Below are 17,027 nucleotides of genomic sequence, written 5' to 3' on the forward strand. Positions count from 1 at the left end.
TCCGGAATATAAAGTGAGTAGAAGATTTTTATGTTTGTAAACCTACATCCTAATTAAGACGTTAAACTGATACTTACAAATGTTTCTGGTCAGGACAGGTTTCATTTCATTGCAACTTTTATTATGAGCAAACTTTTAAAAATAGTTCCAGCACTTGCTATAACTGTTCAAAAAAGTATATATGAATCTATTTATTTATGTGTGAATAAAGATATTATGCATGTGCTTTATGTATGTTTATGAAACTTTTATTTTTAGCTCATCGTGGATACCGTCAGAAATAGAAAAGCAAAATCAAAGGAGCTGCGGTATGCAATATCATCATTATCCAAGAAAAAAATCAAACAAATCAGAAAATTTTGCATTGCAGTACCAGATATTTTGTCACACAATGGTCATATGATTGCCAAGGTATTTTCGATTTATTCTATTCATTTTATTTGGTATTTATATTAGGTTTTGTCCAGGTCTATTTTTTTTTTGTCTTTACTATGTGAGAATACACTTATACCTACAAATTTATACAAGGATGCTGGTATAACACAGAGAATTGACCCTGAACTGGTATCAGTTATTGACATGTACGTTAAAGAGGGTGTATCGAGCACAAAAGAAATGAAACGCTTAATAAAAATCCAAGTAAAGAACAATTTTAATAAAGCTGGTCATGTTCTACCAGAACCCTCAAATAAAAGATTTTATCCTCGGAATTCCACCATTCAAAATCATATAACAATTTCAAGACGAAAGTTATGCCAATCTCTTATTGATCAAGAATGTCTCCAGTCAAAGATCAAGGAATGGAGAGAATCTGATCCTACTATAAGTATATTCTTTAGACCCAAAGGTTTGTTATTCTCTTATTGATCAGTTTTGTGTATATCCATATTTGGATTGCTTTTAGTAAAACAATATTTTTAAACTTCAGGGCATTCTGTAGAAGATGTTACTGTTGACAGTGACCATGAAGATGACAATGTAAAACTAACAGGTACAAACGAAACTTCCTTACTCTTTGTTTATCAAAATGGATGGCAGAAGAGATTGTTAGCTAAATATGGTAATGAACTGGTATTGTTGGATGCAACATATCGTACCACACGCTATGCATTGCCACTTTTCTTTTTTGTAGTAAAAACCAACATTGATTATCAAGTGGTTGGGTTATTTGTGTGTGAAAACGAAACTGAGAGTTCTATCAGTGAAGCTCTGTTGTATATAAGGTCTTGGAATAATGACGTAAATCCGAAATATGGAATGTCAGATTATTGTGTTGAAGAAATTAATAGTTTAGAGAAGGTTTTTGTCGGTGCGAGTTCAAATTTTTACTATTCATATTTCCCAAACTATAATAGATAATAAATTTTGACTTCAGTTTTTTTAATATCAATATTACAGAGATGCACTAAACTGTGCATCTCTTTAATATTGATATTAAAAAAACTACAGCCATTCCTAATAAATTTATTATAAGTATAAAAAATCGAAGTTTATGATAATTTTAAGTAGAATTTTTTATTCCTTTTTATTGTATTGAATTGATGGAGAAGTAGTTATTTTATTTAAACCAATATCCATTTTAGGTTGTGTTGTATTCATATGTGATTTTCACCGAGAACAGGCGTGGGATCGTTGGCTGAAAACAAAATCCAATGGCTTAGCTCAAGATAGATATAAGATCTTATGCTTACTTAGAATGATAGCCCGTGCAGATACACTTGGGATATGCGAGGCTGAAATACAGAATTTAAAAAACTCTTCTTATTGGATAAATAATGAAACTCTAAGAAATTATTTATCAAGATATTGGTTACCAATAAAGCATGTAAGTTTTTATTTGTTGAGGGTTTGAAAGCTGAGTGAAACCTGCAAATGGAAAACTGTATAGTTTTTGTTTTTTTTATTTTACCTCTAAAGAGTATACAGGCAACTACAGTGGAGGCAGCTATTAATTACTCTAATTATTTTTTACTATTAGCGTTGGGTGAAAGCATATCGTCAGACTCGTTTGTTGGTCAATTGCAATACAAATAATGGTGTGGAGCGACAACACAACACATTAAAACACAAGTATCTTTTGAATCACAGAAATAGTTCTCTCAGTGGAATGTTATCTATAGTAATTGACGGTTTTCTTTCTGATAAGTATGAAAGGTATGATAAAATTAGCTGTTTCTGACAAATTTTAATTTTATAATAATTTTTTATTTATGTCGCCGTTAAATAATTTTGTAATACATATTTTATAATGAAACAAGTTATTTATTTTTGTAGCTATATTGACAACAACAGATTAATGAGCTCTAAATACATGCATTATTCTGATGATGTTGATGATTGGATGATTGATCGCCCTCGACCAATGGTGAAGCATTGTCTAGTAAAGAAATCCCTTGCTGAGAATTTAGACATAACAGCACTTAAAGTTGAAGGATCTGGAAAATTCTCATTGCGATATTATAGAGACAACAAAGAACGAAAATATGTAGTAGATTTTGGAAATGAAGACAACATGCCTAGTTGTACCTGCATGGATTGGAAAAACTCTTGTTATCCTTGCAAGCATTTCTTTGTCATTTTCAAAAATTATCCTTGTTGGAATTGGGAATCAGTTTCTCTTTTATACCGAATGTCTCCTTATTTAAATATTGATATTGATTTTGATCTTGATAAAGCAAAGATAAAAAGATGTAATGATAAACTCAGTACATCTACTTATTTCAATGAAACCTTCTACAATGAATATAAATCATCTATTACTGAGACAAATAAAGTGGGTGAAACGTTGGTAAAGGCTGATACTCAAAAGATAAAAAATGCAGGAAGGAAGTCTATAACAGGTGAATCCCTAAGAAGCCTTTTGAATGACTTACGAAGTCTGAGTTTCTTAATTGAACATGATACTGATCTCCTTGAAAGTACATATAAAGAGTTAAACAATCTCATCACAAGTGTGAAAAGTGATGTACCAAAAGAAAGTTGCTTGCCCCTACTTCCTAATAAAATTAAAAAAATACCTATAACGAAAAGCTCCATTAAATATCATAAGCTACCAGCGCTTAAAAAAAAGAGTACGCAAAATAAACGTGTTGGGGAAAAAAAGGAAAAATTATTGGCAGCTTCCAAAATTGAAGTAACCTTGAAACCAGAGGAAATTAGCAATGTAGAAACTGAAGTTATAAATAATAATTTGATAGACTACAAAAACTTAAAAGAATTTGCAGATAACACGATAATAATTTTCAGTGATGAGGAAAATGTAGATACAGATCAAAGATACTGCATAAGTAAAATAAATCTTAGTCAGAGCGACTTTTCAGATATATTAAACAATGAATGGCTATCTGACAATGTTATAAATATCTTTCAAAACATGATAAAAGAACAATTCAAAGAAGTAAATGGCCTTCAAGACACTGTGCTCGGGCAAAATCTTGCTTTCAGTATCTACATAAATAAACCCTTTGTTCAAGTTTTACATGATGGTTGTAATCACTGGGTAGCAGTTTCAACATATGGTTGTAAACCTGGTGAGGTTTTCTTGATGGACAGTTTATTTCATGGTAAAGTTGCTAATTTTATAATACAACAGATATGTGCCATCATGAAATGCACATATGACAAGTTAACTGTTTGCGTATTACCAGTGCAACAACAATCAAATGGAGAGGATTGTGGTGTCTTTGCTATTGCTTTTATATATCATGTTGCAAGTACAAAAACAAAACCAGATAATGTAACATTTTCTATATCAGAAATGAGGACACATATGTTACATTGCATTAAAGTTAATAAAGTTTCTTCGTTCCCTCAATCGTTAGCAAGTTGCAAGAGATGCTTTCAAAAAGACTTTTTAATTGAACTGTTTTGCAATTGTAGGATGCCTTGGAATCCCATGGAAAATCAAAACAAAAATAAACAAATGGCGCAGTGTAATGGGTGTAAACAGTGGTTCCACAGAATGTGTGAAAACATTCCAGATTTTGTCTTCTTTTTAAAGAACCGTAGATCATCATGGTTTTGTCATTGTTGTGCAAGTACAGTTTCATGATTATTTATTGTATTAAATAATACTATTCTTTACAATAAAACAGAGTTTTCTTTTGATTTCAACAGCCTTTTTTAACATGATTAATTATAAATTGTAAGAATTCTTACAAGTCATCACAATGAAATGAATAAATTTAATTTTGAGTTTTTGAACAATTCAACTTTTTCAGGTATGTATCCTCATTGATTAAAATTGAATACATTCAATTTTAACCGAGATATTGGTAGTGTGATTGTTACTTATAAATTTAGATCTTAAAGATGGATTAAGCATTGAAACTTTACATTGCAGTGTTGTAATGTAAGTTTGCACTCTTCATCATAGTTACATTGATGTAGAGTTTTATATTTTGGCTTCGCAACTTTATCAGATTCTCATTTGCCTTATGTACGATAATCATTTGCCTTATGTACTATAATGTCAGTTGTCTTGTAAATTCAAAATAATATGTTTAATAGAGTTTCTATATATTTTAATAAATATTGCTTCTCTATTGCTATTAGTCTATAATCGTCTCTGAGGCCTATAAACTTTTCTTTTTTAAATAAAATATTTTTATGGTTTATTTTTCAAACTTGATAAATATTTGTCATAATTTTGGTAAGTGGAAATGTTAAAAAAATTCCTAATTGAAGTTATTCAAGCAATAAATGAGCTTCAATTATGTTTTTTATTATTATGTAAAATGCTTTTTAATATTTATTTTTTATTTATGTATATATATTATAATACTTATTACTGTTATTGTTAGAAGCTTGCTGAAATGCTTCAAATATTGAATTACTAATAAAAAGTAGACTTTGATAGTTAACTTTTTATTAATTTGTTTGTGTATTTAATTCTTCAGTTCTGCCATTTTGTAATATTCGACTATTTTGTTTTAGTTTGCCTACTGTGGAAATATGGTTTTAATTTAGTATATTTTGATGATTCCAAATTTACTTTATTGATCATAAGCCAACAAAATAGAGAAAGAGCTGGAATTCAATACTATTATGGTACTAACTTAACACTAACTTTGTTTATTGGTAACATTCCAAAGCTATTTATTGCTATTTGTTATGTGTTATTTTATTTTACTATATTGTATTTGTCATGTTGAAAATATAAATTTTCTTTATACTCAAGTGATTTGTTATTTTGGGCGATATAATTTGAACAGCTCTCATCATTTCGCATTTCTGCTTGATTAGTGGCGTCTTTAAGTCATTTTAGTAGCGATGTTAAAATTTAAAATAGAAGTTAAAAGTACAGCTACCAAAAGTAGCAATGTTAAAAGTATAAATCATAAAATAGAAGTAAAAAGTACAGCTATAAAACTAGCGATATTAAAAGTACAAATTATGTAATAGAAGTCAAAAGTACAGCTACCAAAAGTAGCGATGTTAAAAATACGAATCATAAAATAGAAGTTAAAAGTACAGCTACCAAAAGTAGCAATGTTAAAAGTACAAATCATAAAATAGAAGTCAAAAGTACCGCTATAAAACTAGCGATTTTAAAATACAAATTATGTAATAGAAGTCAAAAGTAGAGATGCTAAAAATACGAATCATAAAATAGAAGTCAAAAGTACAGCTACCAAAAGTAGCGATGTTAAAAATGCAAATCATAAAATAGAAGTCAAAGGTACAGCTATAAAACTAGCGATATTAAATGTACAAATCATGTAATAGAAGTCAAAAGTACACTACCAAATGTAGCAATGTTAAATGTACAAATCATAAAATAGAAGTCAAAAGTACAGCTATAAAACTAGCGATATTAAAAGTACAAATTATGTAATAGAAGTCAAAAGTAGAGATGCTAAAAATACGAATCATAAAATAGAAGTCAAAAGTACAGCTACCAAAAGTAGCGATGTTAAAAATGCAAATCATAAAATAGAAGTCAAAGGTACAGCTAGAAAACTAGCGATATTAAATGTACAAATCATGTAATAGAAGTCAAAAGTACACTACCAAATGTAGCAATGTTAAATGTACAAATCATAAAATAGAAGTCAAAAGTACAGCTATAAAACTAGCGATATTAAAAGTACAAATTATGTAATAGAAGTCAAAAGTACAGCTACCAAAAGTAGCGATGTTAAAAATACGAATCATAAAATAAAAGTTAAAAGTACAGCTACCAAAAGTAGCAATGTTAAAAGTACAAATCATAAAATAGAAGTCAAAAGTACCGCTATAAAACTAGCGATTTTAAAATACAAATTATGTAATAGAAGTCAAAAGTAGAGATGCTAAAAATACGAATCATAAAATAGAAGTCAAAAGTACAGCTACCAAAAGTAGCGATGTTAAAAATGCAAATCATAAAATAGAAGTCAAAGGTACAGCTATAAAACTAGCGATATTAAATGTACAAATCATGTAATAGAAGTCAAAAGTACACTACCAAATGTAGCAATGTTAAATGTACAAATCTTAAAATAGAAGTCGAAAGTACAGCAACAAAATTAGCGATGTTAAAAGTATAATTATAAAATAGAAGTCAAAAGTACAGCTACCAAAAGTAGCAATATTAAAAGTATAAATCATAATTTAGAAGTCGAAAGTACAGCTACCAAAAGTAGCGATGTTAAAAATAAGAATCATAAAATAGAAGTTAAAAGTACAGCTACCAAAAGTAGCAATGTTAAAAGTATAAATCATAAAATAGAAGTCAAAAGTACAGCTATAAAACTAGCGATATTAAAAGTACAAATTATGTAATAGAAGTCAAAAGTACAGCTACCAAAAGTAGCGATGTTAAAAATACGAATCATAAAATAGAAGTTAAAAGTACAGCTACCAAAAGTAGCAATGTTAAAAGTACAAATCATAAAATAGAAGTCAAAAGTACCGCTATAAAACTAGCGATTTTAAAATACAAATTATGTAATAGAAGTCAAAAGTAGAGATGCTAAAAATACGAATCATAAAATAGAAGTCAAAAGTACAGCTACCAAAAGTAGCGATGTTAAAAATGCAAATCATAAAATAGAAGTCAAAGGTACAGCTATAAAACTAGCGATATTAAATGTACAAATCATGTAATAGAAGTCAAAAGTACACTACCAAATGTAGCAATGTTAAATGTACAAATCATAAAATAGAAGTCAAAAGTACAGCTATAAAACTAGCGATATTAAAAGTACAAATTATGTAATAGAAGTCAAAAGTAGAGATGCTAAAAATACGAATCATAAAATAGAAGTCAAAAGTACAGCTACCAAAAGTAGCGATGTTAAAAATGCAAATCATAAAATAGAAGTCAAAGGTACAGCTAGAAAACTAGCGATATTAAATGTACAAATCATGTAATAGAAGTCAAAAGTACACTACCAAATGTAGCAATGTTAAATGTACAAATCATAAAATAGAAGTCAAAAGTACAGCTATAAAACTAGCGATATTAAAAGTACAAATTATGTAATAGAAGTCAAAAGTACAGCTACCAAAAGTAGCGATGTTAAAAATACGAATCATAAAATAAAAGTTAAAAGTACAGCTACCAAAAGTAGCAATGTTAAAAGTACAAATCATAAAATAGAAGTCAAAAGTACCGCTATAAAACTAGCGATTTTAAAATACAAATTATGTAATAGAAGTCAAAAGTAGAGATGCTAAAAATACGAATCATAAAATAGAAGTCAAAAGTACAGCTACCAAAAGTAGCGATGTTAAAAATGCAAATCATAAAATAGAAGTCAAAGGTACAGCTATAAAACTAGCGATATTAAATGTACAAATCATGTAATAGAAGTCAAAAGTACACTACCAAATGTAGCAATGTTAAATGTACAAATCTTAAAATAGAAGTCGAAAGTACAGCAACAAAATTAGCGATGTTAAAAGTATAATTATAAAATAGAAGTCAAAAGTACAGCTACCAAAAGTAGCAATATTAAAAGTATAAATCATAATTTAGAAGTCGAAAGTACAGCTACCAAAAGTAGCGATGTTAAAAATAAGAATCATAAAATAGAAGTTAAAAGTACAGCTACCAAAAGTAGCAATGTTAAAAGTGCAAATCATAAAATAGAAGTCAAAAGTACAGCTATAAAACTAGCGATTTTAAAGTACAAATTATGTAATAGAAGTCAAAAGTACAGCTACCAAAAGTAGAGATGCTAAAAATACGAATCATAAAATAGAAGTCAAAAGTACAGTTGCCGAAAATAGCGATGTTAAAAATACAAATCATAAAATAGAAGTCAAAGGTACAGCTATAATACTTGCGATATTAAAAGTACAAATCCAACAATAGAAGTCAAAAGTACAGTGCGAGTTATACCTGTGTCGTCTATTCTAGATTGGTAATAAAATGATATAACATTTGTTTTAGAAGTTAAAAGTACGCAAACTATAATTACGGCAACCGTTCCGATTTTGAAAACGAGGCGTACTTTTGACTTCTACTTTATATTGCTAACCGCCATAAGCATTCTCTTCTTGCGCACTTTTTACGGAAGGCTTTATTTTTATTTAACTGAAAACAAAAAAAATACTCACTGTAGATAAGGTGCTTTTTAAGAAATTGCCGTCAGACGGTTATTACGGTAGAATCCAGTTAACTCGGATTATGAATGGGGTATATTTATATTGTCCGACTAAACGAATGTCCAAATAATGCGAAGCTCTAATTACGTCGGATTTTTTGAAAATGTCCGACTTATCGAGATTTCGAGACTTATCGAATGGGTGAAGTTGATATATTTTTTTATTTTGTACCACATTTGAGGTTTATACAAAAACGGAGGACAGAAAGTCCTCCATTTTTGCATAACCCCCATCCCACCCTGGATGGAACGGAGGAAAAAGTCCTCCATTTTTTGCATTACCCCCATCCTCCCGTCACTGGGGGGATGATGGCTATGCAAAATATTAATACGATTCATGAGAAAACACCAAAAATCTTACTGTAGGCTAAAATGCAATCTCTTAAAATTTTTTTAAAATGTAATATGCCTATCAAGATTTTATGTTATATATATATTTTTTTTTTTGCCTATGTAATGCCTATGGAATATTAAAAAGTTTAATTTTATTACCTACATATATGTTTCCGCATGTTTTTTTTCTCAAAAAGTGTCTTTTTCTCAAAAACTTTTGAAGAAAGTGCTATGTAAAATATTTCTTAAAAAATAAAAGTTTTTTAGACCAACACTGTATAAATTTTTTTTTCTTTTTCTAGTTTACATTTGTTGTCGTAGTAAATAAATTCCTTTCACAAACACAAACATGGTTTCTGAAAGAAGATCGTACTGATCTTATCATCAGAACCTTTTACAAGCGTGTGTATATAAACCACATCAAAACATAATTAACAAAAAATAAAACGTAGTTAACAATAAAGAAAATATAAAACTACAATTAAAAAAACCTGACTACATCATTAAGATAATTAAATTTTTCAGTCTATATTTGAAAATGGAAAAAGTAAAATGCTTGTCAAAATTGGACAAAACAATTTTATTCCAAAGATAGGGTACACGATGTGCAATACAAAACTGATTAAACTTGGTTCGACAAAAGGGCTCATGTATAAAATTGTTGTTTCTAAGTGTATATTTATTTATTGGTTTCAAACAAAAGAGGTCTTTAAATACGGGTAAAGATATATCATTTTTCCACATATGCATAAAGCACAAAACATTAAAAACATTAAGCTCATATTTATTGAGAACTTTCATTTCAATAAAAAGTGGTTTGGAATGAGTGTATCGATCCGCAAAATATATTAAACGGATTGCATGTTTCTGATGGCGATAAAGGCATTTTAACTTACTTTTTTCAGTGCTTCCCCATGCAACATTAACATAATTTAAAAAACCATGAATTAAAGAGTAGTAAAGTTGAGTTAGACTTTTTTTACATAAATATGTTCTGGTTTTATATAAAATTCCAATATTTTTAGAAATTTTTGTACTATTATAGTCGATATGCGTTTTCCATGTGATATTTTCATCAAGAAAAACACCTAAGAACTTTGTTACATTATGTCTTTTTGTTTCAACGTTATCAATAAAAATTTTAGGCAAACTTCGGGGTAAAGAAGCTTTTTTAGAGACTGGGTGGAAAAGAACCCAATTTGTTTTTTTAATGTTAAGAGTTAGTTTGTTGCATTTAATCCATTTGGATATACTTTTAAGTTCATCATTCATAGTGTGGAAGAGTTCGTAAATGTTATTATCGGAAAAGAATAAGTTAGTGTCATTTTTTTTTTCTTTTTTTTTGTTCGTTTACTTTTACTTATTAAGAGGAGAGCATTTTAACTTTGAGAGAAAAAACACGTTTTTTTTTCTCAAAGTTAAAATGTTCTCCAAGAAATATAAAAAAATTTCATTGGAACTATAGTAAAAATTCATTTTTAAACCATAAATGCATCATTAATTTTTTTAAACATTTTCTTACTTGAAAATCTTTTTCTAGATTACCTAAGTAAAAAGTAAAAACAAGCAAACTTTTGTTTTCACTAAAAGTTTACCAGTCGTTTTTGTATTACCATTCGTTTTTGTATTACCAGTCGTTTTGGCATGAAAATCGGAATATCTTATAAATATAATACCAGAATTTATTTGAGAGAACACCGTGTCACAAAATGACATTTCATTCGAACCTCTTTTCCCGAGAAAAACTTTCGGGATTATGATACTACAAGTATGTTGGAGTATATTAGAGTTGGTTTTGAAATTGTTCATCATCGTCCGTAAAAGAAAAATTGATTTGAAAATTTTGATTTTTTGGCCTATTGACAAGATTATTAACCAAATGAAGTAAAACATTTTTGGCATAAAAATTTGTATATTTTTATCACATAAGTTACTAAGAAAGAGAAATACCTTGATTAAGTAAGAGTTCCTCGGCCCTTTATTAATTTTAAAATTCTGGCAAAGGCCTGCGAACAGTTCTTTGTGCCTTTTGAGCAAAGTACAAAACTATTTAAAATGCCAAATCAAGCAAAAACTTATGATGACAATAGAAAAGCTGTCTGTTTTCTCAGGCAACTTTAAGGTTAAACGCTGTCAAGAAGTTTTTGGTCTAGCTATCAACTTTGGAGATCTAAGAGTCCCAATTGGTATCTGCGAAAATTATCGAGTAGACCATAGAAAAGAGACAATGTTGAAGATGTTCAACTTGCCTCACTGACTACCAAAAAAAAAGATTCGTCCTGCAACAAGAGAATCACCATGTGATTACATGATTTTTTATGTGGGAAAAGCCAAGTTTGGAAGTCCTCAACCGATTGGACTAACAAACACAACCATTCAGCCGAAAGAACAGCCAGTTGTTAAGAAACGTTATTCAGCATGCTTCTCACTGATTGGAAGAGGGATTCCACATAATTGTACAAAGGGAATGCTTCGGAAGAACTTGCTTGAGGTTGCAGCAAAAGACACAAAAGCAGCAGAATTAGTAGCTGCTACTGTATTAGCTAACAAGGTTTCTTAACCCCATGGCACTGTGCGTCTTATTCAAGGACTAGGAAGGTATTTTCCAGTTATTCCAGGTGAAAAATGTTTTATTTTTGTCATATATATTTAATATGCTTATGTTTAAGTGAATCCTTTATTACAACAAGAAAACTTTATGTTATGAGAAACTGTGTTATGTTAAATTAAAGTTTTTTTCCAGGGCCATCAAGATAAAGAGAAGCTACATCCACCTTGACTGCTCAACAACTTCTAGAAGTTCAAAATCAGACTGAGCTTTCGAACAGAGGGATGAACAAGCTTACTTCAAAATTTAACAAAGCAGTTCCTCAGCGAGTAGTTGAAAAAAACTTCAGGGAAAAATTTGAGTCTCTTTGAAAAAATCTTTCTGACTTTTTTGTAACCTCAAAAATTTCAGACAGATCTAAAAAACTAAAGAATCCAAACATCTTATGTTGTACTGCAAAGATGTTGAAGCTCTAAGAAACACTTTAGATCAGATCAGAGGTCCTCAGTCAAATGAACTTATCAAGATGGGAGTTAATGGAGAAGGGTGGTTTCTGAAAGTATCTCTAGTGGGTTCTTAACTTAGAACCAAATACTTCTTCCCCAACTAAAAAACTACTCTTGAAGGACTCAGGAGTGAAGCATCAATTTCTGGTGGCTATTGCAGAAAACCTCTCTAAAAATTATGACAATGTAAAGCAGATTATGAATAAATTGAGGATTGAGAGATTGCCTTTTGTGTCGTCATAAACAACAAACTTGTAAACATTATTTGTGGTTTGCAGTCTCATTCAAGTGCTCACCCTTGTACCTGGTGTAACATTGAGTCAAAGAATCTTTATCAGGTTGGTGAGCTCCAAAAATTTGGCTTCATTCAAACTGAAAGGTTTCTAATCAGCATGTGCCCAAACAAAAAAAGTGAGGGACTTTAAGAATGTTGTGCATGAGCCAGTTATTAAGTTACCTGAAGGAACACTCATCTTGGACTTCATTACACTCATTGAACTTCACTTACTTTTTGGTCTTGGTAATCATCTCTTCAAGATTCTGTGTACGCAACGGAAAATTTCACTGAAATGGCTAAAAAATAACAACAACCTTTTCATGGAGTGCAATTTACAAGTAATGAGTGCAGAAAGCTTTTACAAAATGTTGACTTGCTTTAATAACTTGCGGAAAAACATGTTTGCATTTTTGAATTTCCATTCATTGACACATTCAGAAATTTTGATGTATTTGTTCATGCTTCTTTTGCTTCTTTTGGAAATGTTCTTTAAGACAACTACCGCATCCTCATTGAAGCATTCAAGGATTCCGACCTCAAAAAGATTCCTCCCGAACAAGAGTCTTTTTTCATGTGACACAGTTTATTGATTGCCACAACCACTCACTGGGCATCTATTCAGAGAAAGGAACACAATCACTTCATCATGACTTCAAACATCACTAGCAATGGTTGAAAAGGCCTAGTAATTATCCGGGCTACCCTAAGAAACTTCTAAACTGTTTGATTGGTTACAACAGCAATCATTCCTTTTACCTTAATTGTAGAAAATACTGTATTATAACATATGATATGTAAGAAATTACCCTTCGACATCAATTTTTAAGAACTATATTTAATAAGAGTAATCCTTTTTTTAAGTTGCTTGATCGGTTAAGCTAGAATCTGATTATTTTTTTGATTTTCTGAAGAAATTGAATACTTTTTTTTTGCTGTTGTATCTAAGTTGTAAGTACACTGAAGAATTATGTTCGAACAAGTTTTAAATGTTTTCGATATAAAATGTAACTCTTTTGTTCGGAGCAATAAAATCAAAAATTTCAAATCAATTTTTCTTTTACGGACGATGATGAAAGATTTCAAAACCAACTCTAATGTACTCCTACATACTTGTACCATCATACCCCAAAAATTTTTCTCGGGAAAAGAGGTTTCAATTAGAAGTCATTTCGTGACACAGTGAGAACATAAATGAGAGTAAAAGAATATTTAAAAAATGGCGCATAAAAAACTAATAAACTCTAATAAATTAGGCGAGACAAACAAGATTAATATGATAAAAATGAAAAAAAATATTTAAAGCAAACCAACTGAGAAAAATCCAAAAGATGTTCAAAAAGAGACTTTATAAAAGTTTTAAATTCTTTTTGAACAAAAAAAAACCTTTATATTTTTTTTTAAACACAAAAAGAAGTTGTTGTATTAAACAAAAATAAATTTTCATTTATTTTATTTCATTCAAACCTACTTTCAATCAGTTTTCAAGCCAGTGTGTTGGAATGCTATCCATTCTGTTCTAGTTTCAAAACAAAAATAGACAACAAGTTTTGCTGGGAATCTACAGAATTTATCATTTTTATCAATGACGAATTGGTAAAATTGATAAATTCTGGTTCACGTGAGCAAAAGGAATGATTTGATTTTCTTCCTTGGACATGAGTCCAAGGAAAGAAAATCAGTGGGCTGAAATAAAAAGAAATTTCTTCTTCAATCCACAGCCAAAAAATTAAATGCCAAAAAACTAAATGTTTCTTTAAAAATTACAATGAAGGCTTATTGGCTGAAGAAAAACCCAGATTGACAAATCTAATGAAGGCACAGTGGTATGAGTAGGCCAAGGAACATGAAACCTGGACAGAAGAACATTGGAGCAAGACAAGAAACAGACACCCCTTTATTAGTATTTTCAAATTATTTTACTGGCATGATTTTGACTGAGATTTAAAATAATGCACAATAGTCAAATAATTCAAAAATACTCAATAGACGAATTTGGTAAACCTCTTCCGCTTTTACTCGACTATAAAACTTGCTGGATTAGCTTGAACACAAAGCTCGAACGTTTTTATTCATCTTTTAATTAATTTTTTTTTAAGCTTGAATAATGGTATTACCGGTTTTGAAATTTTTTAGTACCAAAACACCTATAATGAATAATTTAAGAAAAGTAAAGAAAAAGTTGAAATTAGTTTAAACTTTAAGAGATAATTAGTAACATTTTAAATAAATTTATGTTAAAGTTAGTATAAAAAATAAATATATGTTTGATATTACCTGAATAAAAAAATTCAAGCAGGCTTTATCCGTTAGGTTTTTAATAGAAACTATTACTTATTGTGAATAATCGTTAGGTTTTTATTAAAAACCATTACTTATTACGAATAAATATAGAAAATATCTAAAAAGTATACAAAACTTTTTTAATATATAGATATATTATAAATTAAAAATATAGTAAAAATTAGTTGTCAATAAATAAGTAATAAAAACATTGCAATCAAATTTCATTATTAATTATTAATCATTAATTATTATTAATTATTACTTAAATAAGTATTTCTCAATGTATTTATAGCTGCGTATTATGTTTTTGCTGTTCCGTAAAATGGCCGGCCCTAGCTTCACAAAGTTATTTGCAAAACTCGGATAGCCATGCGTCTAGTTAAATTATGTCATTGTTTCATACCGTACAACCATGAAAGTATAAATCATACAGGTTCATACAGTACAACCATGAAAGTATAAAACAAATGGAAGTTCAACGACATCGAAATGCTTCGGAGACTATGTTTGTAACCTTTTGTTTTGTAGACAAAAAGAAAATGACATCAAGACGTGTACTCTAACGCATAATCTTTGTATGTTGACGCAAATAGGTAATTTAAAAATGTAGTATTTTGACGGTTCGCCAAGTATAAACATTAAAAATGGCGACAACAAAACAGCAAGCAACAACTTTTTCTTCAACTTCATTTTAAATGAATAGAGTATTACAAGAATGAATAGAATTATGATATACAGCTAAACTTTAGCTTTAGTAATTTAGAAAACATTTTTTTTTTTTTTTTTTGAAAATTGTTTTAGTTGTCTTTTGAATCAAATATCGTGTATTGATTTGAAGCAAGAAAAGAAGCTTAGACAAACATATGCTTTTAAAATAAAGTCGTTCTATTTAATAACCGAGTTTTAATAAACCTTTTGTTAAATAATTAAAATAACTAATGGTTATAACTATGTAGCTTATCCTTAGTATAATTCTTTTTTTAATGTTTTAATAAAACTCATTTCAGTGAATTATGTTGTTTTTTGTTCAGTGAAACTTGTTTTTTTTGTTTTTTTATTGTCGGTTACAAGCATACTCTCGAGACGATATGAAATTGCTTTGATGTTTGCGGCTTGATGAACTTCCATCTGTTTATACTTCTATAGAACAATTCAGTATTTTTTCTTAGTACCATATCGTATTAGAAATAAAGAGTATAAATTTAACTCTTTTTGCGTAGATACCATTGCGGTTTACCATGTAGTGATATTATTAATTTTCTTGTACAAAACGTTTGGAACTAGGAACTAAAAAGTAAATGTTGCGTTAGTTCGGTAACCCACCAGTTAGAAAGAAAGTGAAAATGAAGAGATTGCAAAATAGTTCTGTACATGCCGCTATTATTTATATATTACGGTATTGGTCCTAAAAAGACAACATATGGCGCCATGGCCGCACATGGCATGCACATGGCGTGCGGCCATGGCGCAGTGGTTAGAGCGCTTGCTTTATAAGCAAGTGATCTAGGTTCGAAACGAGCCTTGGACATATTTTCGCGTCACGGTAAGGAAGGAGGCGTGAACTTTCTGGTTAAATGCACTTCCGCGGTGCTCTGTGACAAGACCGTTGGGTCTTCTTCACGGCGATTTTTTTTGCCTTAAAAATTCCCAAAGCATTTTTTAAAGAAATACGAAATTTGGTCCAAAACGTCCGCAAACGTTTGCTTTTTATGAAAAGTTGAAAAAAATTACCATCTTTAGCATTGTATTAGGGCTATAAATATATATTTATGTATTTTTTTTTTAGCTTTTATTAAAGTGTAAATACATATCATACGTTTTTTTATAAAATCTGCTCTTTAAAAGTTATATAGATATAGAAATTCAATTTATTTAAAAAAATAGGACAAAAACTAGAAATAATCAGCTGGATAGACTAAGTGACGGTTTCCTTAACTATCAATGTTATTACTTATAAAGATAAATTTCATTTTGATCTCAAATTCCAGTTTACAACTATATGTCTAAATTACAGTTAAATAGTATTTTTAAGCAAAATAGACATAAAAATCACTGTTTTATAATACATATATATTTACGACATTAGTCATCAAAAGGTATAGGTTACAAGCTGGAATTCTAGACATACACATTATGAACCAATGTGTGAATTTTTAGATCATAAGATGCATCATGGATCGAGTCTATCCACGAGTTTGAAAGTAGGTTACTTTATCGGTAAAAAGATGGCTAAGAAACCATTTTGAATTTTTATTTAGAGAAAATTTGTTTACTTGGCGCGTAAAAAATAAAATAAATTGTTTACGTTACGTCCGTTTCCGAAAATCTTCTAAACCATAGCAAGTGGGAGAAAATCAATCAAAAAAAATCGCCGTGTCTTGGGGCACCTAAATAACAGTATTAAAAAAAAAAAAAAAAAAAAAAACATAACAATAACGACATATGCAGAACTCTCTTGAATTTTTTTCTTTTGCGCTCTTTCTACT

General features: G+C 29.6%; 1 protein-coding gene across 1 annotated transcript in view; it reads left to right on the forward strand.

Moving 5' to 3' along the window:
- The window catches only part of LOC136087392 (uncharacterized), a 5,103-nt gene extending 1,012 nt beyond the window's left edge, over positions 1-4,091 (forward strand). Inside the window, exons 3-9 of the mRNA XM_065810043.1 lie at positions 1-13; positions 259-411; positions 529-847; positions 929-1,309; positions 1,584-1,825; positions 1,979-2,154; positions 2,275-4,091. The exon at positions 1-13 is cut by the window's left edge and continues 98 nt beyond it. Coding sequence (XP_065666115.1) covers positions 1-13; positions 259-411; positions 529-847; positions 929-1,309; positions 1,584-1,825; positions 1,979-2,154; positions 2,275-4,051 — 3,061 coding nt within the window. The 3' untranslated portion in view covers positions 4,052-4,091. The remainder of the gene's footprint in view (positions 14-258; positions 412-528; positions 848-928; positions 1,310-1,583; positions 1,826-1,978; positions 2,155-2,274) is intronic.
- Positions 4,092-17,027: the final 12,936 nt, after the last annotated feature.

Source organism: Hydra vulgaris, chromosome 11 (genome assembly GCF_038396675.1).
Source record: "Hydra vulgaris chromosome 11, alternate assembly HydraT2T_AEP".
Classification (NCBI taxonomy): domain Eukaryota; kingdom Metazoa; phylum Cnidaria; class Hydrozoa; order Anthoathecata; family Hydridae; genus Hydra; species Hydra vulgaris.